At 39.1% G+C, this 26,243-nt stretch overlaps 1 protein-coding gene across 1 annotated transcript in view; it reads right to left on the reverse strand.

The window, feature by feature from the left end:
- Nucleotides 1-3,094: 3,094 nt before the first annotated feature.
- The window catches only part of atp2a3 (ATPase sarcoplasmic/endoplasmic reticulum Ca2+ transporting 3), a 36,300-nt gene continuing 13,151 nt past the window's right edge, over nt 3,095-26,243 (reverse strand). The window contains exons 6-21 of the mRNA XM_072446672.1: nt 21,894-21,974; nt 21,721-21,806; nt 20,839-21,303; nt 13,169-13,257; nt 12,563-12,665; nt 11,631-11,762; nt 10,180-10,296; nt 9,880-10,098; nt 8,895-9,230; nt 8,041-8,261; nt 7,767-7,969; nt 7,562-7,647; nt 7,247-7,380; nt 6,828-6,945; nt 6,580-6,697; nt 3,095-6,170 (exon numbers count right to left, since the gene is read on the reverse strand). Of these exons, the coding sequence (XP_072302773.1) occupies nt 6,127-6,170; nt 6,580-6,697; nt 6,828-6,945; nt 7,247-7,380; nt 7,562-7,647; nt 7,767-7,969; nt 8,041-8,261; nt 8,895-9,230; nt 9,880-10,098; nt 10,180-10,296; nt 11,631-11,762; nt 12,563-12,665; nt 13,169-13,257; nt 20,839-21,303; nt 21,721-21,806; nt 21,894-21,974 (2,552 nt within the window). The 3' untranslated portion in view covers nt 3,095-6,126. The remainder of the gene's footprint in view (nt 6,171-6,579; nt 6,698-6,827; nt 6,946-7,246; nt 7,381-7,561; nt 7,648-7,766; nt 7,970-8,040; nt 8,262-8,894; nt 9,231-9,879; nt 10,099-10,179; nt 10,297-11,630; nt 11,763-12,562; nt 12,666-13,168; nt 13,258-20,838; nt 21,304-21,720; nt 21,807-21,893; nt 21,975-26,243) is intronic.

The following is a 26,243-nucleotide window of genomic DNA, read 5'->3' on the forward strand; positions in this document are numbered from 1 at the left end:
CCGGGGCGGCAGCGGAGGAGAAGGGCTGCTCTACCACACTTGAACACTCGCTGCTCTGAAACACGGCCACTACACACTACACACACCACACACTATACTACACACAGTACACACTATACTACACACAGTACACACTATACTACACACTATACTAGACACTATACTACACACAACACACGAGACAAGTCCAAGTTTTCTTATTTGACACAAAAGAACCCATGGTCCTAAGACCCGCCTCTCGCTCGCGCGCGACCAATCACGTTGCAGCGCCATTGGAGCCTTTCTAATACTGGCACTATTTCCATTTTAATAAATCTATGACTATTTCTCACTGAAATCGACATGATTTTTATTTCAAAAAGGACAATAAAAGTAGCGCCTCTGGTGGTCATTTTCTATTCACACTGTTCAATTTTAGATAGATTTAATATATAAGCAAATTATAATTAAAAGCCATTAAAGGTTCTGAGAAGCTAAATTTTAAGACATTACAGCACTTCATTTAATACTACTACTATGCCTGCACAGCTTTCCTCTCTAGTTTTTGTATTTTCTTGTTCCTTTTTGCTGTTGTTTTTCATTAAATGCTTTTTAGTTACATAATCATAATCATGCCTTTTATATAGTCTTAATACTGCTATTGCTTTGGGGAGTGTATTGGTTTAAAATGCTTTCGAAGGCTTTGTGAGTCAGCCAACCTTACCAAGTACAACTGAAACACCCTCAGACTACAGAGTAAACTTGTTTTTCACATTTTGAAGGTTTCACATTTTCAATATAATGTTTATATGACACGTCAAAGAACCACAAGCCACTTTCAATTAAAAATAATAATCAGTGACCTGACAATAACTAGCTTATGCAACATTCTCATTCACTATGGCACAATTTGTTTCTTTCCTATGATATTAAAAATCAAAAACATCCAAAAATATTCACAATTTAACCAGAGCTCCCACTTCTAGCTCCTAAATATACAATTATTTCTTGTTGACTCACCAACACTTGTAACCTGCCGTTATGTAACCGTGAAAGGGTCGACTAAATGTAGCTTGTGTTCTGGAGACATCTATTTCTCCTGTTGCTGCCTTAAGGGGGAAGTTCACAGCAAGTTCATTTAGTTTCTTGGCAACAGTTTTGGCCTTAAAATAAAAACTACAAAAAAATACTATGTGGAATGAGGGGGGAGTGTCCTTCAAAAATCACCTTCAAACTCTACACACATGGCTTTTCTGTCCTTGCTGGTGGAATGTGTCTGCTAGTTTTCACATGAGTCACGATCCAACACGCAACGACAATACCTTTTATGAGCACGTGTGAATCCTAATTGTAAAGTGCATGGTTTGGATTCCATTTAAAAGAGGTTAGTTTGAATGGTGCCATGTAAGTCTTAAAGGTACACAAAGTAACTCTCCTGAGAGATATGTTCCACAGTATGACATTAAATGCACATCACATGGAGACAAGCATGTGATCATATACTAGGCCAGATGTGAACTTTATGCCATTCCCATGTTGAGTAATACAAGTGATTTTCCACTGTGGCTTGGTGTTCATATTGATCTATTGTGAATAGATTGAAAATGATGGATGTGTAGAAACAAACCTCTGGCAACAGGTTGCACTGGAGGGAATACTGTACTGCAAAAAGCCAAAGTAGAAAACATAATTCACTTCACTTTAATAATAAACTAATTATAGCACATTACTTTTGCGTTGTTGGGGAAGTTATTTTGAAAAAAGTATTTAGTTACCTATTACTAGTTACTTTTTAAAAACGTAATACATTTAACTGCCTAAAGAAAGTAACTGATTTACTTGGGGATTAATTTATGTGTGATATTTTATAAATCAATCAAATAAGCCCTTTTATGTTTTAATAAAGATTTTTAAATATAGGACAACAACAAATTAGTTGTTTAAACTGGCTCTAAGGGCATAATACAAACAATAGAAATGGGCATATATGAATATATTGAAGCTGTGATCACACTCAAAATTAATCAAATTGGTTCTCTCTGAATGTTCAATACAGAAGATCACTTCAGTCTTCATTAATTAAGTATTGGACAATGTGTGTATTCAGTTTTGCCTTCTTTTCATTTTTGTGATTTTTGTGAATTTTACAACACACGGAATAGCACATCTTAAATTCTCTTTCATATAATGCATTAAATCATATAATGCATTCAATGTTGACGGGTCTCGTGTCATTACCCTGAGGTGACCTCCTCTGGGTGTGTCAATGGGACAGAGTTCTCATGTTGCGCTTCCTCCTGGGTCCAAGCGCGATGGAAATAAACATTGTAGAAACTAATGAGCGTTTCCTCTTTTAACACAGCAGTCCCAAGATTACACTTTCCTCCCAGGAACCTGCCCAGGAGAGGAAGAGGATCTGCGCCGGGCTCTCACGGGGCCCCATCCTGACATGTTCATATTACGCTGTGATTACCCGCACAATCGTGATTACGAATGTGTAAGAACAGGATTATTCAAAATGAACAACGGCCTTCTTCAATCACGAGTGTGGGGAATTTATGTAACAGCTCCCTCTAGTGGCCATGAAATCACAATAAAAGGAGTTTGAGACGAGCCAAAAGATTCTCCATCTTAAAACAATGTGACTCGACTGAAATGTAGTCATTAGGCCAATATAATAATCATAATGATGATAATAATGGGTAGGTCTTTTCCATTTTAACTAGCAGATGATCTATATTAAGATTTTAAAAATATTAACAATATAGGCCACATATAGGAAACCATAAAGCAGGACTTTTAAATAAGATTAATGAAAAAAGAAAGACCGTGTAATCCCTTATTTGTCAAGGCTTGATTTTAAAACATCGTCCAGATCTTTTAAACTTGAATAAAGAACATCATTAATTCAACTGATTCAAATCCGTACTAATAAGATCACCTGAAGCCCTATGTTTGAGTCATTATTGCTCGTCCATTTTTTCTTTTTACTTTGGGTGTCCTGACAAAACAAAATTATGACCGGATTACCTTTCTTGAGCCAATGTAGATTTCAGTGAAGTTCAATAAAGTAATGTAATTTGTAAACTGTACAAAACACAATGTGCTGTTTGAATAACAGATAAATAATCTTTATTTCCACATGTCATTTATAAAATTATGTGTCCACATTTGATATTAACAAGGCAAAACAGAGATTCTTTATGTCTCAGTGGTAGAATAGAGGCTTTAGAGAGGTCACGGAGACACCGGAGAAGGGCATTAATAGATACATGTTGCTATGAGCCAATTCAACATCTGGTTTTATAATACATTACTTATTTTTTTCATATTTATTTCCCAGACCCTCTCAGACTGTCAAGGAGCTCTAAAGCCTTCATCCTCACCAACAAGCCCTTCAAAATACAACTTCATATTCTAGAATTCATCACTGCTTAGTGCTCAGTGTAAACCAGACACAGAAACATTCTCACATAATTTTTAAGTACACTTCAAAAACCATCAAAAGTCGAATTAGGTTTATTAGATCTTCACGTTTTAACCTTAGTTTAGGATTCTTATGGTCAGACCTGAATTTTTGGGTCATACCCACTCCAGCCGTGTGCAGCCGAAACACGTCAAAGTATGACACAAATACACAGGCTTGACTGTGATCCTAAACTTCAAATCAAAATCATCAATATCTTAAGGACTCATTTCTATTCTTAACTTTACAATGTATTTTTCCTATGATAAAAACACAATACCCCAGCAACTGTAAAAACCAAACAAAGAAACAACCGTCTTATTCTACCAAACCAATCAGATTCTATTTGCCACGAGCTCAAAAGAAAGTGTAAAAAATAATGTTTCTTGCAATTCTATTGAAGTAGAGTCAAATGATGTACAATTACCAAAATTTAAATAGTAGATACTGTATAGGTTATTATTACAGTAACAAATGTTCATGCCATCTTGATGTATACAGATTTCAGTAGTAAATTACAAGTTTATACAGCGCTTTAGTGCCAGCATGTTATAGGTCAGCGGAGATCTGGGACCGGGACAGATGCTCAGTTGCTTTCTACTTTTTTGACATCCACACAGTGTTTGTTAGCACATCAGTCGTCAAATAAATAAAGTGTGGGGTTTAATACAAGCAATTACTTTAAAAATATGATCGTACTACAAGACAATAAGGACAGCTAAGAAAATAAACCATCGCTTGAGGAAGAATGACATATACTGTAGGGTAATGTTGTTGTTGTTGTTGTTTTATGGCGGTTGGCATCCGAGTGTTGCATTACCGCCAGACTTTATTCCTCAGACTTACCTTTATACTTTCATGTCTTTTATGGTGGGTTCTCTTTGAATTATGTCATGCCGTGTCATGCTTTGAAATGTAAAATGGAAGCCATAAAAGTAACCGGTGTACCTAAATGCCCAATTTTTACAATAAAAAAAGTATATGTTATTAAAATTTACAAGTTCTATGGACACATTTATATTGATCTATAAAGCACCTTATTGTGAAGCAAAGAAAGACTGAACCAGAGGTGCAATATGAGCCAGCCCCATCTCACAGAGCACAAAGCCCAAAAACAAACCCGGATGAAGACTTAAAACCCATGCAAATCATACCACCAGCATTACAAGGCTCTTTCAGTCAAATGCAACATCTTTTAAATCCCTTTTATTTATACTATTAAATCAGTAAGCTCTAAAGCATTGAGAGGAGATGAGGAAGTAGCCAAAGTGCAAAGCAAAAGGGCTTTCTATTGGACACACACCTTCGTAACAGGGAATGTCAATAGCTGACACAGGCACGTGTCAGTAAATTATGGAAAGCTAAATTTATTAGTATAATCATTAAGTGTTATTTTATTTGCCCCATGACCAGGTCAAATCTTGACAGCAGCAGTTACAATATCTGCCAAGCAACTGCTACAATGACTCCTGATAAAGTGAGCAGTGAGTTGAACTTTAAGAAATAATAGAACCACTGACCTTCTGATTGGTGGACAAAGGCTCCACGCAAACAATAAACAAATCCCCAAATTAGCACTATAAAAAGTAAATGCTTAAAATATTTGAATTTTGTACTAAGTCTATACAGTGTGTGTTGAACTGAACTACTTGAACTTGTATGCATCTTGTAGTACTGTTATCAATAATAACATGTACTAATTGTATTAACATATGAGGGAAAGGACATACTGGTCAGGCGGGGAACACATTCCGTTTGCCATCTTCCATGTGGTGCTGCTGTGAGTTATATAAGGCATGTTCGACATTTCAAAATGCAATTTAGGAAAATAATTTATTAGCTTTTTTAGCAATTGGTATTTAATGTCTGAAATGCAAATCATTCAGATTGAGAATATTGTTTAGTGCAAGTTTTAGAATAATTAAAAATAAATAGGTCATATATTTCAAACCCATTTCTTTTTTTTAATCAAGTAAACATTCACTTTATTTTGTTTGTATCTAATTTGAAGTGGTAGTGCAAGATATCACCTGATCTTCTCTAACATTAATCGGACATTTTCACATTTGCCTACCCATCCACCTCAATGAGTCAAAGTAGGCGGCCAAGCAACAGCAGTGTAAAGCTATAAAAATCCATATCTCCATACAACTCGCTCAACGCAAGGGCAATGAGCTGCCTCCACAACCAGAAAAGAGAGACAGAGAGGTAAGACAAACACACTAAAACAAAGAGAAATGAAAAGAGTAAGTGGTACAAGTGTGGACACAGGAGCAGTTGTGCCGACAAGTCACTGCCAGCACAGCACAAGTGAAGAGTGGCAGTCCTGTCCGGAAGATGTGGGTGATCTCAACTCTCTGGCATTGTTCTTCCATTACCCCTCCATCTTCTCTCCTAGCCCCGTTCTTTTGCTTCACTGCAATGTCCACTGGATTTCTTTGCTATTGAACCCTCCAAAAATGTATAAGCATCTTTAAAAAGCAGTGCCCTGGGCAGGTTTTCTCCTGATGATGCGTCATGCACAGTTACTCATTCACTATTTTCACTCGTGCAAGTCCTGCTCAAGTCTAGTGGTACGCGGTGGTCTGTTGGACATGCAGGAGTGAGTGGGGAATGGGAAAAGAGTTCTAGTTGTTTTAAGGAGCAGAGGTCTTGGTGTTATGTGTGTTTTGGGAGAGGATCTACTTCAGCTGCCATTTCCGTCGATATTTCATCTCCTCGTCAGCTGCAGAGACAAGAAAAGGATAATTAAAATGACAAGGTTATTTTAAAAGCTACAGCTAAAGCTACATAGTCACTAAAGAAAATGCACTGGATATACAATGTAATGAGTGTGATGAATCAGACTGAGCATTAACAAAGCTTGGTTTTCATTAATTATGTATGTCAGATGATGTGTTTGACAATGACATTGCATGCATTGAGCAGGGAGGTTTTTACACAAAGGAAACTGCAGCTATGAAACTAGTCACATAGTCCAGGTGATTACGGTAAGTACCTTTCCCCAGAGTGGGAGATATATAAAGACTTTAAGCTGAATCAGAATGCAGAGGAAAAGAGACAAGAGAACTATTACATACACATTTATGAATGAATAAATAAACGTAATATGAACTGTATAAATGTAATATTACCTTCTAGATAATTCCTGGATACATATTTTAATACCTCATCCAAGAGGATAACTGGAATGGAAATTTTCAAAACCACAATCCACTGAGACCACCGCAGTGGAGTCACCTGAAAGATGAGCTGCAGAACAGACAAACTTTATTTGTATTTGTTTACTTTTAAATCTGGTATAATCTTATCAGCAGAGACCAGAGAACGCCTCTATGAGAGGAGAATGTGTTAGTGTACACAGCTGTCCCACAGCACTCACCGGCAGCGGCTCCACGTACAGGATTAGGAAGTGAAGAGACAAGGACAGGACGATGGCACCCAGCAGCCAAATATTGACCCAGGGAGGCATCCGCACCAGCGACTGGTTCTCTGAGAGGCTGTCACAGCGGGACATGACACTTAGTACTTCACAGGGGAAACTTTGTACATGCTAAATCAGCCGGCCATTATATTTTGTAGAGATTTATTTGATTTTAATTAATAACTCAAAGACCATGTTTTACTTGTGTTACATGTGAATTGCTTTTCTTTCCAAGTCTTTCTAGCAAGTTACTTAAAATATTAAAATAGAAGTGGCTACTAAAGTAATAATAAAATTGAAGTTTAAATGTAGAAAACATTAGTGATTACGTGATTAAGTGATTAAGTTTTAGGGTATTGAAATCACATTGGACTCACCTGTTGAGTGCATTGAACATTTCAATTGTGACCAGCACCGAGAGGGCCATGGTGGTGGGGTAGCGGGATTCGAACACGTCACAATCTATGTCCTTAAACATGGGATTATCCTCTGTGCACTGCATGAAATGTCTCTGAAATAGAGAGTGGGGGTTTATAGTTTATGCAGGATGTCACTGAGACCTTAGTGACCCAGCCTAATGAAGCTCAAGTCTGATGGGAGAACAGCTGGGCACCGCTGGGCACCACTGGCCCCTCTCTGTCCAGTCTTGTACCACAGTGACCGCATAAAAAAATAAAGAATTTCTGACTCACCAGCTGATAAAAGGACACTTGTGGGCCCTCTTCATCGAACAGGTACCACCACATGGCTGCGCTCACAGTCCCAAGACCCACATATCCTACAAGAAGACATAGACAACATGCAGTTTGAGTAATACATAAAAGGACAGACCAGAAATAACAAATGAATAAAAATCAATGACCGCAGCATATAGTTAAAAGCTGTTGAATTGAATACCTCCAATAGCCAGGTATCGGAAAAAGAGCCAGCCAGAGATGAGAGGCTCTTTGGCGTTGCGTGGAGGTTTGTCCATGATGTCCAGGTCTGGGGGGTTGAAGCCAAGAGCAGTAGCAGGAAGGCCGTCAGTCACTAGGTTCACCCACAGCAGCTGCACGGGGATCAGGGCCTCAGGCAGACCCAAGATGGCTGTCAGGAAGATACTGCATCACACAATACCGGTAAATGAGGAGGAGCCAAAATTACAGTTCAAGAGTGTGTTTTTGTTTCTTACCACACAACTTCTCCTACGTTGGAGGAAATCAAGTATCTGATGAACTGCTTCATATTGTTGTAGATGGCTCGACCCTCCTCCACAGCAGAAACAATGGTGGAAAAATTATCATCAGACAGGACCATTTCAGAGGCTGACTTTGCTACTGCTGTTCCGGAGCCCATAGCAATACCAATCTCTGCTTTCTTCAGGGCAGGGGCATCATTTACTCCATCACCAGTCTGTAAAGCCAAATTAATTAATTCAACTTTTTTTTCAATTATTTGCCACACACACTAAGTGGCAATAGCACAATATACATTTTAAGCGGAGCATTTGGGCTTACCGTAATTATGTGTGCATTTTAATTAACCATTATTACAATGTCAAAATATTTTATATTTTTAAAACTAAATGAACAAAACCCTTTTTTAAAATTCTGTTTTAAATGGGGTGGACAGGATTACATGATTTGAGATGTAGATCGGCTGTAGTCGAGCTAAAAGCTTTCCACAGTGGCAAGTTGGTAAGTCTGACAGGCAAATGGTGATATTGTTGTCAAGATTCTGCTTTAGATTGTGCTGTGACGTACGTCAAATGGGAAACTGCACAGCGAGTCGGAGATGACAGCTTGTGATTGGAGCAGGAGCGCAAAGCATGTCATGCCTCAGCTGCCGCCTCATGCAAACTATGCCAAATATACAGTGGAATGGAACGAGACTCTATAAATATGCAGTGGAAGATGTTTGCAGTTTGCAGTCGAGTATGGAGCAGATACATAAACATGTATGTAAGTAGACATATGGGAATGTTATAGAGAGTAGAGCAATTGTGACTGTATAAGAAATGTTCGGCTACTAGTGTTTGATTCTTACCATGGCGGTAATCTCGTCAAAAGATTGTAGATATCCAACAATCTTTGACTTGTGCGCTGGCTCCACTCGTGCAAAGCATCTGGCCCGTTTCACAGCCTCCCTCTGGGCCTCTGTTGGCAGGTCATCAAACTCACGGCCCGTGTAGGCCATTCCAGTCACATCATCCTCTTCACCAAAGATACCAATGCGTCTACAGATGGCCACAGCTGTGCCCTTGTTGTCTCCGGTGATCATGATAACACGGATACCAGCCTCGTTACACAGCTTTATGGAGCCTATCACCTCCTTCCTGGGAGGGTCCAGCATGCCCACGCAGCCCACAAAGGTGAGACCCATCTGATGCAACAGAGAAGAAGAAGTAGTCAGTTTTTATTTCAATTACAACAAAGCAAAAGTTTATCACTGATCCATAATCAATGACACACTTTTTGTGCCACTTGAAGTTCTAAAGTTATTTAAGTGTAATTCATGCATCACAGAGCTCAACACTTTTTAAGAAAAGTCACGTGGCCAACAGATCTACTATAAATGAGCAAAGTCTGTCACTGCATTGCGGTTCATCACCAATGGATCTGCCACAATAAACTCACACATTGCAAGAACCAAGAACTACTATCATTCACTTCGATTTCACTCACTCATTTCACCTCGAACCTTATTGTGCAAATGTCTTTTGGATTTTATTCAAAATATATGTATTCATTCATTTAGAACACCATCTTGCTCAATTATTTTTTTAAAGATTTGGTCACATTTCAAAAAATGTTCAATTAAATGAAAAGAGCCTAGCAGTTGCATAATACTTTTGCAAGGGTTGCAGTGCCTTTTCAAACCAGAAAATGGCACTATTACAATGCAAAATTACAATGTCACAACTCTGTAACAAAACACAGGGGATGTGGGACATGCACCTTTTCAATTGTAGTCCTTTTATTATTCATTGAATAGAAAGAAATGTGTCCTGTGCAGGACACAGGTATTATACCTCGTACTGGGAAAACTTGCTGGAGTTCTCCAGGTCCATGTCCTCTTTGCGTGGTGGAGAGTCATTAGTGGCAAGTGCGAGGCAGCGCAGTGTGTCCCGCCCTGTGCCCCAGTCTCTGATCTTGGACATGACCTGGTCCTTCAGAACTGGTGTGAGTGTGACCCTGGATGTGCCCACTCTGAGGTACTGACAGCGCTCAATCACACTCTCTGGAGCACCCTGAGGACACAAAGGGAAACACAACATTAAACGGTAATGAGAATGAGTTGACTTATATTTAAATGTGAAATTGAGTCATACTTTGATGAACATCTTGCTAGGGGAGCCCGGTTTGACAGGGATGCAGTACACAGACATGGACTTCCTGTCTCTGGAGAACTCCAAGGTGAACTCTTTCTTCATCAACTGTCTGATCACCTGATGGATGACAAAGGGAGCGATAATGGAGGAGTGGGAAAAAAGGAAAGAGTCGGAGACTGAGCTAAATAGCTTTGTTTGTAGCTGTCAGCATGGCAACTGGTGGGTGACGGAGATGTGCAGAGCTCCTGACAGCTGAAGGATGCCTCTTGAGACAAAGCACTCATCTACTGAACATCTAGGAGTGCATTTATATTCCCCCAATAGTCGACACAGAGATTGCATGCAATACATACAAAAATACCAACATAGAAGGATATTTGGAAGAAAAAAAATGTTATTACAGCACCTATTGTATTTACATGAGTTGTTATACATTTATGTAATGTTAGGTCAGTTCAATTCAGCTAATCGATAATTGTGATTATTTAAGACACCATATAATCGTAAGTACTAAAAAACAGTAATCATGACCATTTTAGACGCAAAGTTAAATTCAAATTTAAATGATTTATACTAAAAAGTAAACCTGATTGTAAAAGGCATTTGACTGTTTGTCATTTTAACTTTCATTCATCATACAGAAAAGTTAGATTTGATCCGAATATAGAGATGAATATGAATAAATTACAATCAACAATTTGAAGGAGAAAATTAAATATTTAATTTTAAAGATTTCCTTTGTTCATGTTGTCAATAATCTAGAATAATTGTTCATATCATGATGTTTCTTCTCACAATAATTGTTACACTAAAATTTGATATTGTGACATTCCTAAATAGTGCTCCACCACTAGATGTCCTTCTAATGAAAGCTTATGTAGGAACCATTCTCAACTACAGCTCATCTTGACTCACTGTGACGTTAACCTAACTTCTCTCATGTCCTGTTATACGTCAATGAGACAAACATTTCTTCTCCATTTAAAAAAATATATATTTGAAATTTGTCCTGATAATGTGATTTCTTTGTAAGTGACATTTCTGCTTGCAGAATGTTTAAATGTCTATGCCTAAAAACAAGCTCAAACATAATGGCACACCTATTGCTTTGCAGCTGTTTTGTCTTTCATACAAATAATCCCAGGTTAACTCCCTGTAGTCAAACATCAGCTTCTATCAACAACCTTTAAATGTCAAACAGTCCTTGAGTGAGACAATGTGAACTCCCGACATGTTGATGTAATGTGTGGCAAAGTAGAGAGCAGCCAAGAAACAATTTACATTTCAAATATATTTAACAAAAAGGTATTATAAGGTAAGGTCAGGGAAGAGCACAGCATACAAACGCAGCATAGTAGGAAAAGAAACCTGTTAGGCCAATCATTTAAATATCTATAAAGATGTCTTAAGAGATGGCAGAGAAACCCCCATCCTGTCTGAGCGGTCCTTACAGAGTTGCAGACGCCGGCACGTTCCACCTTGCTAAGTCCTGATAGGTTGGTCTTAAACACATTCATCTTCTCCACTAGAGTTGTGAGTGCAGTCTCTGTGGCTTCACCAACCTTCTCGTAAACCCCTTTGGCCTGAAAAACAACCACAATTACACACCGTTCAACCACCAATGTAAACATAGAACCCAATGAGTGCCCTTAACCTGACACCAGGGACAAAACACTGCCCGAGTAACACATGCGGTGATTGACAACAATAGGTCTTATTTACATTAAATACTGGAGTAATAGTGTTCAATGATCTGCAGAATAAAGTGTAATAATCAGTTTACACATTAGTTTTGCTCGTAATAAGCTGTAATAAAAAATATCTAAACACTACGCTATTAACAGGAGATAATAAGTAGTTATGGAATCCAACACAATGTGCAAAAGCTTCACTGAGGTGTGAAAAATATTTACTAAGCTGGCTTCAACCTAGAATTGTATTGTTGTTTTATTTAGAAAGTCAATAGTCAACCAAAGATAAAATGAGCAAAGCTAAATTTGATAGGATCTGTGCTGGCTTTGCTTTTCACAACAAACCCACCCTACAAGCTCATCCTAATTACACAGTACTGCCGTTTGTAGGTTTAAAAAAATGAATCTTTTTGCATGCATGGGCAGTATAGGGAGGACATGAGGTGAGAAACATCTTATTGCTAGCCTTTCTCCTTAGCATAGTTACCATGATACCATGGTGATGACAAAGAGGTGAGAAAAACAATTTGAAGCAGAGAAAAAGATCAGAGTAAAATTAACTCTGCAGGAGGGTTTTTGTTTTTTTACAATGTTGAAAGCATGCAAATCATTTACCGTTACCAAATAGTAAGATACACTGCGCTAAGAAACTATATACACATTATAGAAAGAAAGAATGGGCAAGCAGGAACCTCATTGTAATCAAGCGAAGAGTCATTGCACATGGAGCAGACTGTAGCCAGCTCCAGAAGTCCATCATAGTCTCCACACTGGACAGGCCTGTCTCCGTTCAGTCTTCAACAGAACACACAAATTAAAGGCAGCCGGAAGGGAAAACACTTCACTCTTCACTAGATGTCCCACATCATAACTTCATCTATATTCATGAGCGGGGCTGGCATGCAGTGGTTTAGAAGCAAATCAAAGTTGGGAAGCTCACTGATAATATATAGTAGTAAACAGTGTGTTGACCAGAAAACTGCTCGTCGACTGCGTGACAACCATGGAGCTCTTCCCAGTAGAGACTGCAACCGATGCTAGCGCAGCTCCCACACAATAACCCACACTCGGCTGTTATGAAATCGACAGGTTTACTTAAGACTCAACAGACACAAAAATAAGATAGACGTAATGCAGAAGGCTCCATGAGTAGTAGTTAAGAACATTTTAACTGAGATTAAAAACTGCATTCCAACAGTAGCAGAGAAGGCCACAAGTTATTGTATATTGTAAAGATGAACAACTGAACAAGGGTAACTGCTTAAGTACATGGTGAACAAAAAAGCGGTGCTACCTACATTTGTCCTTCAGGTGCATAAGTAGATCCTGTTATGGTGAACTCGTGGAGGGAACAGCTCGAGCCTTGCACTTTGTCTGTGACAAACATCTGCAGAGAAATTACATAAAACAGGTGAGAAACCAGAGGTAAAAAAAATAATACATAATGTATGTAATGTAAATGTACAATTATCAGTCACTTGGGGGAGTAGGATTACTTAAAAGCCACTGAAACATACTGCCAGAAACATGGCCTCTAATACCAAATACAAAAATAAAATAACCTAAAGTAGGTTAAGGGTGTTAACCCATTAATATTTGCACAAATTCAACTATAAATGTTCCGTCCATAGCTATGCATATTTACCATTACCACACTGTAAACAAGCTGTGAACAAAAACTTCAAGTAAAACAGGCTTATAGTTTAATGAAATCTCTTCGAATAAAGGCATTTCCACGTTGGCAGTTCCCACTCCCTGAGCTTTTTGAGTTTCCAGACGCGCTTTTGTCATGGGAGTTTATTCTGTTCACATCTTAAGCTTCATCAGTCACTCACAATGCCATACACACTTCAGTTGCAAAACAATGCCCAAGTCAAGATCCCTGTGCTGTCCACAATCTGCTTTCTTGGCAAATATCAAATTGTCTCAAGAAACACTCCTTAATGTGTGGCTAAATTCATAAATACAAAAGGAATTAAGAATGTATTACAAAATGGACAACATGAGCCTTTAATTTAGCCAGAACCTGAAATAAAATATAGGTCATTCATGGGATCACCAAGGTATATCGCTTTACAACAGCTAGTTTTAACAAGTTATAGTTTCAAGTTAAGAAATCAAGAAGGTTTACGGACACAATGAATAACATTAAATAATGAGTTTCAGTGCCTTGGGAATAATGCTGTGGGTCTGATCTTTCTTCTTTGCTGAAATGTAGAATTACTAAATCATGTTCACACATCCATCTGAATAGTTCACTGCAAAAATTTCCCACAACAATAATTTCCTACAGGCAAATATTCCACAATAAATGTGGCATGACACAGTTATTCCCAGGGGCCCAGGTGGTTGAACAGTTGGCAGATTTAATTCAGCTCAACATATTCCGTATATACTACACCCACTTTGCCTGTGTGAATGTAGAATGAGTGAGTGAGTGAGTGGTTGTGGTAGGAGAGGCTGTTCACATCAGCCAGTCCCAAGGCAACTGTGGCTTAGAAAGTAGCTGACCACCACCAAGTGCTGGGAGTGATAGAATAATTGCCTAGTGTAGAACTTAATACTGTTATAGTAGAAAAAGCTTCAGTTGTAGTCATCTGGACTCAGTTTGAAAAAATAGACGTTTCGACTCTCATCCAAGAGTCATTGACAATAACGTTATTGACAATGACTCTTGGATGAGAGTCGAAACGTCTATTTTTTCAAACCGAGTCCAGATGACTACAACTGAAGCTTTTTCTACTATGGAACACGCCTGGACGAATGAGGGATTACACCGACTTAATACTGTTATCATTGACACTGGACATCCATTTATCTAATTTGCACAATAGGCAAGGCAAGGAAAGTTAATTTGTAAAGCACAATTCGTACACAAGGCTTTTCAAAGTGCTTCAAACAACAGGAAAATGCATTCAAATCACAAAGACATGACAGAAATCACAAAACAGTTTAAGACGAAAAAGAAAAGAGTGCGATGAAAATATTTACAGTCATATGCACAGCTAAACAAAATTGTTTTAGCTTAGATTTGAACACTGTCAGAGTAGAGGCCTGTCTCACATCTTCAGGAAGACCGTTTCAGATTTTAGCTGCATAAAACTAAAACGCAGATTCCCCATGTTTAGTCCTGACTCTGGCACCAGCAGGAGGCCGGTTCATGTTTAGTCCTGACTCTGGCACCAGCAGGAGGCCGGTTCATGTTTAGTCCTGACTCTGGCACCAGCAGGAGGCTGGTCCATGTTTAGTCCTGACTCTGGGCACCAGCAGGAGGCCGGTCCATGTTTAGTCCTGACTCTAGCACCAGCAGGAGGCCGGTTCATGTTTAGTCCTGACTCTGGGCACCAGCAGGAGGCCGGTTCATGTTTAGTCCTGACTCTGGCACCAGCAGGAGGCCGGTTCATGTTTAGTCCTGACTCTGGCATCAGCAGGAGGCCGGTTCATGTTTAGTCCTGACTCTAGCACCAGCAGGAGGCCGGTTCATGTTTAGTCCTGACTCTGGGCACCAGCAGGAGGCCGGTTCATGTTTAGTCCTGACTCTGGCACCAGCAGGAGGCCGGTTCATGTTTAGTCCTGACTCTGGCACCAGCAGGAGGCCGGTCCATGTTTAGTCCTGACTGGCACCAGCAGGAGGCCGGTCCATGTTTAGTCCTGACTCTGGCACCAGCAGGAAGCCGGTCCATGTTTAGTCCTGACTCTGGCACCAGCAGGAGGCCGGTTCATGTTTAGTCCTGACTCTGGCACCAGCAGGAGGCCGGTTCATGTTTAGTCCTGACTCTGGCACCAGCAGGAGACCGGTCCATGTTTAGTCCTGACTCTGGCACCAGCAGGAGACCGGTCCATGTTTAGTCCTGACTCTGGGCACCAGCAGGAGGCCGGTCCCTGAGGTCCTCAGAGTTCGAGATGGTTCATAGATGTACTTTGGTGCTAGGCCATGGAGAGACTTGTACACAAGTAGAGCTGCTTTAAAGTCTATTCTCTGAGCCACAGGAGCCAGTGCAGAGACCTGAGAACAGGACTAATGTGATCGTACTTCCTGGTTCTAGTTAGGACCCGAGCAGCAGCGTTCTGTACTGTATGTACTGTTTGGAGAGGCTAGTGAGCAGGCCGTTACAGTAGTCTAATCTACTGGAGACAAAAGCATGGTTAAGTCTCTCCCAAATCTGGTTTAGACACTATATTTTTGGTCATGTTTTTAGATGGTTAAAAGCTGCTGATGTTATTGATTAAATGTGGCTGTTAAAGTTCAAGTTTGAGTCCATTATTACCCCCAGATTTCTAACTTGATTTGTAGGTTTTAGAGCCTCTGGAGGTGACTGCTAACACTTTCTCTTTGTTTCTGTGGGCCAAAGACAATGATTTCAGACTTAACTGGAGAAAGTTGTTTTGAAACATAGATCTGAATGTCTTCTGCATAATTGTGATAGGACACATTTTCACTGTAACGGCAGTATGTAGAGGTTGAACAGAAGGGGTCCCAGGACTGACCCTTGGGGCACCCCACAGGTCAGGGGCATGTGGTCTGAGACACAGCTACCAATTTTAACAAAGTACTTTCTGTCTTCCAGACAGTGCAGATAGGACTTAAACCAGTTTAGGGCAGTGCCAATGATGCCCACCCAGTCCTCTAACCTCTGTAAGAGGATCCCATTATCGACAGTGTCAAAAGCAGCACTCAGATCTAACAGAATTAAGACTGAAGCTTTGCCCGTGTCAGGCGGATGTCATTTGTCACCTTGACAAGAGCAATCTCAGTGCTGTGATGAGGTCTAAAACCTGACTGAAAAACATCAAATTAGTTGTTTATTAAGAGGAAGTCAGTGAGGAAGTCAAGGACTTTGCTCCAAAATGGCAGATTAGAGATGGGCCAGTAATTACTCAGTACTGCGGCATCAAGACTGCTCTTCTTTAGGAGAGGCTTTATGACCGCAGTTTTCAAAGCTCTGGGAATGTTCCAGATTGAAGCAACATGTTAACTATGTGTGTGAGTGGTGTTAAAGGTTGAATGGACGATTTTTTTGGCATAAATCTGAGTCTCATTTCCTCGTGGCGTGGACTACCGATTAGTCCTGCCACGTATCAATCATAAAACGCACCTACCGCTCACCTGCAGCCGCGTGCGGATCATCCCACGTTTCCGCGTGCCTAAGCGCATGGATCTATCATAATATAGTTCCCTCAGTTTACGGGGCAAAATGAAGACGGAGAAAGACTGTTCGAGCTGACTTGGAAGTGGACTGAAATCTACGGGAGACGAGAGATGCGATGTGATCCGTCGCGCTAATAAACAAACGCACGTGTGTGTTGTATCAGTCCGCACGGGGGAGTGCGCATGCGCAATTCCGCCTGCGTTCTCAAATCGCCGAAAAATCGTCCATTGCGCCTTTAAAACTGTTCAGCACTGACTTTAAAAATCTGGTGGGTAACATCGAGTGTTTTTTTGAAACTTCCTATAATCTGTTGTTTTCCTCCTGTATCTACTGCGTTGTAACAACGAAATTTCCCCATGTGTGGACATTAAAAGGATTATCTTATTTTATCTTATCTTAACTCAGACTGGTGATGATCTCCTGGACAGTTTTGTCAATTACAGGTGCTCCATTCTAAAAGGAGACATACTCATATGATGAAAATGCCCCAAAGGATGTGTTTTTTCATGTCTAAAAACCGCACAGACACCTCCAGCCTTTTTGTTTTCTTGTGTTTCAGATTGAAACCTAAAGTTGGGTGGAGCACATTCTTTTAGAACAAAATTTCCTGTGTTTTTGTCAAGCCATGTTTCAGTTAAAAACATAAAATCAAGATTTTAAAAGAAATAAATTATTAATAAAGAATAATGTGTTTGGATTAAGATTGTCTCTTAAGAATGATTTACATAAGGACCTGACATTTCAGACTAGTTTCAGTGGGACTGGGCATCTGGGTATCTTTTCTCAGGGAATATGAATCAAATTTCTCCGATTGGGCAGCCTGACTCGCCTTTTGCTTTCCCATCTGTGTGATGTGACTATTTTTTCTCTAGTCAGATAGTAAAAAGAGCACACACTTCTCACTGGACAGGGTGTGCTGTTCCTCACACCCTGCTGGTCTTGTGGAGGCTTTTCTTCTTTTCTGACTGTGTTTAGTCTCCACGGAAACAAGAGTCTGTGGCTCGACAGCCTTGCACTGGTCTGTAGTCTTTTACTCACTCCCTCCATCATCTGACTGGTGTCATGAGCAACTCTTTGAGAGTGGGTTTTAAAAACCACAGGAGAGCATTGCATAAAAGCACAAAGGAGAATCCCGTAATTCAGAGTAAGTGGGGAAATCCTCACAGATGAATGAGAGTAAAGAAGAAAAAAGAAAAAAACATAAATAACTGGTTACAGTACAACTACTACAGTAACCCACAACTGGAAATGAACAAGGCGATTCAATGTAACGGTAGTGCTTTTGCTATTAAGGCTGCCACTGGAATTGGTAGAAATAGTACTAGTAGTGCAACAAATACAGTACTACTACAACAACTAATTCTGCCACAAAAGGTACAAAAAAATACATATTTTAACAATCAGGCATTAGAAAACAAAAAAAGACTTTGTAAACCTTAACCTTCAAGAAATTAATGTACATAAACACTTACAAAAAACAAGCATCAGTTTACAGCAAATACAAAATTAGAAAACAAAGTAAGACGAGTGAAGCTACATAATTAATAGCCATCTGCAGGAACAGAAAACAGAAATGCAGCTTATGAAGTGTGTAGGACCCAGCAGCTAATCTGCCGCCAGAGCTGAATGCAGCAGACAGCCCACACGAGGGGGACAGGGTCAATATTTACCCCCATCCTAATGCTACACTGCGACGTCAGCCTGTATGTCCCTCCTACAAGAGGGAACTCCCTGGCACTATGCAATTACATAAAACCACGTCATTACAGCCAGAGAGAGAGGGAGGGAGGCAGACGGCAGTTTTTTTGTGCAGGAAGTCCCAAATAACCGCCTCCATTTTGAAACAGAAAGGCTACAGCATGACACGAGCATTTACAGAGGAAAAATAAACTAAAAGCTAAATAGCAGCCTGTTCCGTTGCTGCTGTGGCTTACAAAAGGCAATAAACTACATTAATTTAACCAGTGCTATTATTTGTAGTTACAGAAAAAATTTAAATAGCACACCTAGTTATTTGCACAATTATTTGTTTTTGTACAAAACTGCAAATCTTTTACCTTGCACTGTGTTTGGGCAACTGGTTGACCAGTCCAATCACAAGGCAGCATTGTGGTTTGGGTGGAAGCCAAAGACGAAATACACGCAATTTTGTTATTAAAAAAACAGGCAGAAGGACTTACTTCAGTGCTTTTGTGGATGGGAAAGATGTCTGTGCTTTGTCTAGTTAATTCAGTAAAAGTTGGATTTCTCAAGTGCTGCACAAAACACACTGCTTTGTTTTGAGTAAAAGAAAATCAATATTTTGGAACAAGAGCCTTTACCTGAATTAGACTTGTGCTAAACCAAAGACAAACAGGACGCCTGGCATTTACCTTACACTGCAATACACCCACACACATTGAGCCACAGCAAGGGAAGAGGTGAAACCAAGCGATAAGGAACACAGCACGACTTTGTGGGATCTAAATTTAGTAATGACCTGGTGCTTTGAACTAATAATGTAATAATGGGCCCAACATGTGCCCTAATGTAAGAATAATTACGGTGATTTAGAAGTCTCTAGTGATATAATGTTATGAGTGCATGGTCATGCAAGCGTGTTTTACTCCTGCAGCAGCTATCTCTTATCTGCCAGATGAACACAGAGATGTTTTTTTTTTTCTATTGCTCCACACAACTGCAATAACAAAAGCGGCACAGAGCAAAAACCTAAAAGATAGATGAAGATTGGCATTAATATTTAACAAACTCTTTGGAGACTTCACCTTCGTAAAATTTTGAGGGAAACCCCGCAAAGCATTTTAGACGTGTCAATCAAGTGTCAAGATTCGGAAATGAAATACTCAGATCTTTTTCTGTTAAAATATTTTGGTTCAGGACCTCAAGTGGAAGCCCACTATCAGCGCCCTCATCAAGAAGGCCCACTTATCTTATAGTTTATTGATATTTTTTATCCCGTAGTAGATTTAAATTGTTTCTCTTTTTGACTTATTCATTGTTCATTGTTTTATGTTGCACCGAATCACCAAGACAAGTTCCCATGTTTGTGAATTCTGTTCATTGACAATGGCAATAAACCCTTTCTGATTCTGGTTGCAATTAAGCAAACGGAACACGGCAAAAGAGCGATCCCCAAAATAAAAATACAAATAGGCATCAACTTAATAACAAAAGAAACATAATCATGGTATAATTTAATAATTGTGAATAATCAGCACTTTAACATGGCGTTATGAAAAAACATTTTTCCAACAAAATTCCCTTAAGACATGTGATTTTGTGGTTCTCCACTGGGGTGTACACACGTTTTCCCACTCCTCGTTTGTCAATACAAGGTTACCTTCTCTTTCCCATTTGTTTTTAATATAAGTACTATCTAGATTAGCAGTGCATAGGTACAATTTAGATATTATTCCCCTTGAAAGTCCTTGATAAACAATCAGAGGGTTATAATGTTCAGTACTATGTTTAATATTTTAATTATACAAACTCTATTTGTTAATACCCAAAGTTCTGTTTCTCCAACTCCAATTGATTCTTTCAATATATCAAAGCTTTTCATGTGATTATTTTTTACAATCTGGTGAAAAACTTTTATACCTTTTGTAATCCAGATCTTGAATATCAAATACTATTAAATGTAATTATCTTTGGAAACCTAAAATCAGTATTAAATAAGTATTCAAATGTATCAATATTAAGATAAGATAGCCTTTATTCAACCAATTATCAAACGCAGTGAATGTTTTTGGCATGAATCCTATTCCAATTTGGCTAATATTGGATACTTTTTTAAAAGTCTTAAAAGTGCCACTTACTCTGCACACAGACATTTGGTTGGTGGTGAGCGTGCCGGTCTTGTCGGAGCAGATAACAGAGGTGCAGCCCAGGGTCTCTACAGAGGGTAGACTACGGACGATGGCGTTCTTCTTGGCCATGCGACGTGTCCCCAGAGCAAGGCAAGTGGTGATGACAGCAGGGAGACCCTCTGGGATGGCGGCCACAGCCAACGCCACAGCAATCTTAAAGTAGTAGATGGCCCCTCTGACCCAGGAGCCCCCATGGACCGGATCTCCGAAATGTCCAATGTTGATGACCCACACGGCCACACAGATGAGGGAGATGACCTTGGACAACTGTTGACCGAATTCGTCCAGTTTCTGCTGCAGAGGAGTCTTCTCCTGCTCAGTAGCCGCCATCTGATTACGGATCTTACCAATCTCTGTGGACACACCTGTGGCAACAACTACGCCTATGGCACGACCAGAAGCAATGTTAGTGCCCTGAAAGAAAAAAGAAAAGTAAGTTGATTTAAGATGCATTCATGCCAATTTTACCAAACTTTCTCAGTCTAAGTCTAAATTTAAGTATTGAAAAGATGAACAGATATGAAGTTTTGTGGGGACAAGTCTGATCTGATCCTTGCATAAATCTCAGGAAATGGATCTAGTGAGGGCATAAACAACCAGGGCACTGTGAGGCACCAAAACAAACTATGTCAGAATAAATTCAGTTAGAAAATCCAAAAAGGACACAATTTAACCGGACAGGAATAAGACTCTTCAGTTGAGATGAATGGACCCTTATCAGTTTTCATCTAATTTAATTTGTTCTCTCTGTTAGCTAGCCTAGACTCAACTAATTGCCTTGTCTTTTTGTGTGACAAGCCATAAACGTAAGCTACAGTGGAGGATGCTTACAGAGAACAGCATATTCTTCTTATCCTGGTTGACGGCTCTGGGATCGGGAACAGGGTCTGTGTGTTTGATGACAGACACGGACTCTCCTACAGAACAAAACCAAACATTGAGAAATATATATATAGCAGGTGAATTCAGTGTTTGTAATAAATAAATAAAAGGTATGTTTATACCTGTGAGAATGGACTGGTCTACTCGTAGCGTGGTGGACTTTATGGATGTCACCCTGATGTCTGCGGGGACCTTGTCTCCAACTAAAACAAAAGATACATATTTAAATCATTTACACAATATAAAAGGTACAGTATAGGATGGAACAAATGCCTAATGCCGAATCTACAATATTTAGTTGAGTCAGATATCCGTGTTCACATAATAAATCCTTGAACAAAGAAACGGTGGCTCGTTCAGCCCTGGCTGTGGCTGCAGGTAAACAACAGGCTCAATACAACCTTGATGGAGTCACATTGCTCTTTTAAAATGATTGATTTTTCGAGCCAGGCTTTTGTTTTCTTTTTTTCTTTCTTTACCTGCTACTTTCATACAGGCTTCTCAATAAGCCACAATACTAAACTCATTAAATAGAAGATAGAAGTAGCTCTTCAAGTAGTAGTGGAAGTAGCTCTTCAAGTAGTAGTTTAAAAGAAAAAAAACACTTGTATCTTTCAAAGTCTACCAGTTCCAAAAAATAAAAAGATGATCCACTCTTTCAAATTGGAGCAAAAATACAAGCAATATTTTAAAACAATCAATTCAATTTAACAGTGCCAAATAGCCCATGGAAATGTAACTAAAATCAGCTGGAATGAACATCATTTTTTTTCTTATTAAAATCCAAATGTTTGAATCTACATTTCCTGAAGATAACCCCTTTGTATATTGTCATATTTCACACACAATTTTTTATATAAAATATACAAGCATAATCAGTTTTACAAAGTAATTGCTGCTGCCTTGGATGAGTTATGCAACCAGTACCAAAAACTAGCCAGACCAGCTGGAAAACTATCATCTAAACACCTTCACTGCTAATTGCAACAAAAAACAAATTTTACAAGTTACAAAGTACAAAGTTAGATGAAAAGTTACAATTTTGTCGACTTTCTCAATTTTCTCACACGTTATAAATAATACTTCACAAGGGTCTCACTAACTTTCTTTTTTAAATCACAATATACCACTACCAATCATTACCACATCATTTCTGCCCCTTCTTTTTTTTTTTTTTTTACACCAATAACTTTTTATAAGTGCTCTTGCAACTTCTCTGGCTCAATAGTCTGGAAACATTTGAAAATATTTTGTTCTTATAAAATCAGAGATTGAATAGGTTGCTTGCTGAAGTTGAATGGGTAAATTAGCATCAAAGTACAAAGTCTAAAAATGTCTACATTCATATTGTTGGTAAAAATGAATAAACACTTGTGGGACATGTGCTTCATAATACCGGTATGTTTAAAGTATGTTTATTTAAAGAGTGTTTGATTAAAGTATGTGGATATAAATGAGAAATTAAAAATCTAAATCTTCTTTTTACAATTCACTAAAGAAATTGCCTCTAGTTTCTTTCATCTCTGGCGAGGCACCAGGTGTGGAGGAGCAGCGGTGTTTGAGTAGGAGATAGCTAGAGGCTAAAGGACGGTCCAAGGCCACAGAAGGCAATTTCAAACACCTACCACGCTATATCCTCCTACTGATGCTCACTTTCCATCTGCTTCAAGACATTATGAGACGTGAACATTAGATGAATAAGATGTAACTTGTACAGCTATTATGGCATTTCCCTTGAGTGTGAAAAACACAAATATAATCTTCTTAATGGTGCAAGAGCAAACAGTCCAACTATTCTATAAACATTGGACTTGATTCAAAAAACTTGCATAACATACTGTACTAGCATGTAGCAAGATGACTCAGAATGATAACTGTCGATGAGATTCTCTGACTCTTTCTCTAGAAGCTCTGCAAGTAAAAACATGACCATGGGAGTCATTTAAAAAAGCCTAGGAAAGTTCCAGTGTAGGCGCGAATCACATCCATTTCAAAACCAACTGGCACTGGCTACTTGTTGTACCTACACGAAAGCCTGGAAACTTAAGTAAATATAGTTATGTTCTTCTTCTCACAAAAAAACTACTGTACTTGCGGTTAACAATACCATGACTTTATTTATTTTACCCCCCTAAAAATGGTTTCCTATGTAACGACTGGGAGGCTAATCTACAGCATAGGAAATCAGTAAGGGAAAGAAAATATTTATAGAATCAAATTTGTTTTCATTGCAACCAGATCCAAGATGTGGCGGCTTGTGGCTTTGCTACCCCTGACACACATTAATATTATGGAGGATGAACCCAACCTACAACGTTTATCACCGTTTAAAAACTGCTTAGCAACAAGATGGTGGATAAGAAGTAAGTAAGTAACTAATTAAGTAATTAAGTAAGTAAGTAATTGTATAGCACCTTTCACAGACAGAAGTCACAAAGTGCTTCACAAAAACACAGGATAAAACAATAAAAACATTAAAAAAAACTTACAGTGAGCAATACACATACAACAATATACAGTCGAATCAGTCCCTAAAGCAAATACAATTAAAAGGCTTGACTAAATAAAAAGGTTTTGAGCTGACCCTTAAAAACAACAACAGAGTGCAGTGACCGTAGGGTAAAAAACGTATTGATGAAAAGGTAATACTTAAAAATACAAAGACTTTTGTTTTTCCATTTTTCATGGGCTCAACTCCAATATATTAAACTTTTTATACTGTATACAAAAAAAACTAGACCAAGCCTTTCTGTGTGGAGTTGCATGTTTCTCCCCGTGTCTGGGTGAGTTTCCCCATCAAACCAAAACATGCACAATAGGTCATCCAAAGGTTTTCCATTGGGCTCACATCAAAAGTAGTGTCTCCATTGAAGAGCAGCAGATGTAGCAACTATGTACTTGGGCCTCAAAACCCCTGCCATGGACAACATTAATGGATACCTTAGGAAAATAATATCTGGCAGCTGGGAATAGCGCCGTCACAAAAAAAAAAGGATGATACAAACTGTGCTGACGATTAAGGAAATACAGGAAATGGGGGGAAATCCCAATAGGGCCTCAACTTGGAAACTGGACTTTACAGAAACTGGACTAAATGGGACTTTTATTTTGAACCATGTGTGCCTTAACCTTTCTTTTCATTGGCTGCTTTATTTTTCCCAAGTTCTTGCTTTCAATTTGATCCAAAATGTATTTCTCTTTCTTGTTTGTTTTTGTTTGTTTTGTGTTTTCTAAATTTAGAAAAAAAAAAAAAAAAAAGAAAAAAAAAAAGCACAGCAGATGGTTCATTTTACCGCTCCCTATGATGGCATCAGAGGTGTGATTAAACCCCAAGCCCTTATGAACTACAGAGTCACAACACATGGTTGTCATGGCGACGCGGGTGGTGTTGACATTGACAGTGTTGGTGTATGAGTGGAGTGAGTGTGTTTGCATTGGTGATCAGAGTATCATCCTACAAAGATATATTTGAGCAAAAATATCTACCTGTCCACACCTTTAAATGTTTATGAAATGAGAATATTGAGTGATTCTTCCGTTTCAGAGTGGTTAGATCCTCTCATTTGAAAAATACATCTTGCCTCTAAAATTTGTGATAATTTTAGAGGCAAGATGTATTATTTTTTTATTATGTTTTAGTTCTTATGATTATAATGTGAAGTGAATAGTCACCATTATTGAGTAGTATTATGATCTTGACATCCCTACACGCAACGCTGGAAGCATTAAAACAAGTCAAAATGCAAAATGTTAAAGATATTGACATGTCTCTTATCTTTGTTTCATGAATGTGTAGCTCCACAGATATTCTGAATGAACACTGCATCCTCTCCCTTTTTTCCCCACACACTACTTCAACTCTAACAACATTGCTGGCCAAGCTGAGCAACAAATTACACCACCTCCCATCCCCAGAGACACGACCGGTCAAGTCTACAGTGAAGCAATCTTTTGTGCATCCTAGGCCTCTACTCATGCATTAACTTTGCACACACAGATGTTGGGAAGTGGAGTGACAACAGGAGCTATATTTAGTGCAGGCTGCCCACACGTGTGTGCGTGCGTGTGCGCGTGTGCATGTGCGTGGGCGTGTGCCACACATTCAGGAGTGTCCAGGTGGCGAGACTGAGAGCATGGAAAGCGCTGGGAAAAGAGGAAAATTAAACTGGGCCTAAAATACAGGGAGACCACAACCACTTACATAGGCACAAAAACAGACCCACGCAGACAGCAGTTCTGGCACCTGCATTTGTCCACAGAATGGCTTCTTATGTACTCTATAATGTAGAGTATATTTGTTCTCTTTTCTGTTGGGGGAGCTCCTCCATGGAGAGTTATTGCTTTGCATGGAATGTTCTAAATTATGGCTTTGAACTTCTTGAAATTTTATTTTAATTTCAGGTGTTTTTAGTGTAAAAATACCTTGAAACACAGGATTCTTACTGTACGGGTTTCCTCTCCACAGATCTGAC

The sequence above is a fragment of the Eucyclogobius newberryi genome, unplaced genomic scaffold, assembly GCF_026437365.1.
Source record: "Eucyclogobius newberryi isolate DKJ021-1_F unplaced genomic scaffold, fEucNew1.0.hap1 SCAF_15, whole genome shotgun sequence".
In the NCBI taxonomy this organism is placed as follows: domain Eukaryota; kingdom Metazoa; phylum Chordata; class Actinopteri; order Gobiiformes; family Gobiidae; genus Eucyclogobius; species Eucyclogobius newberryi.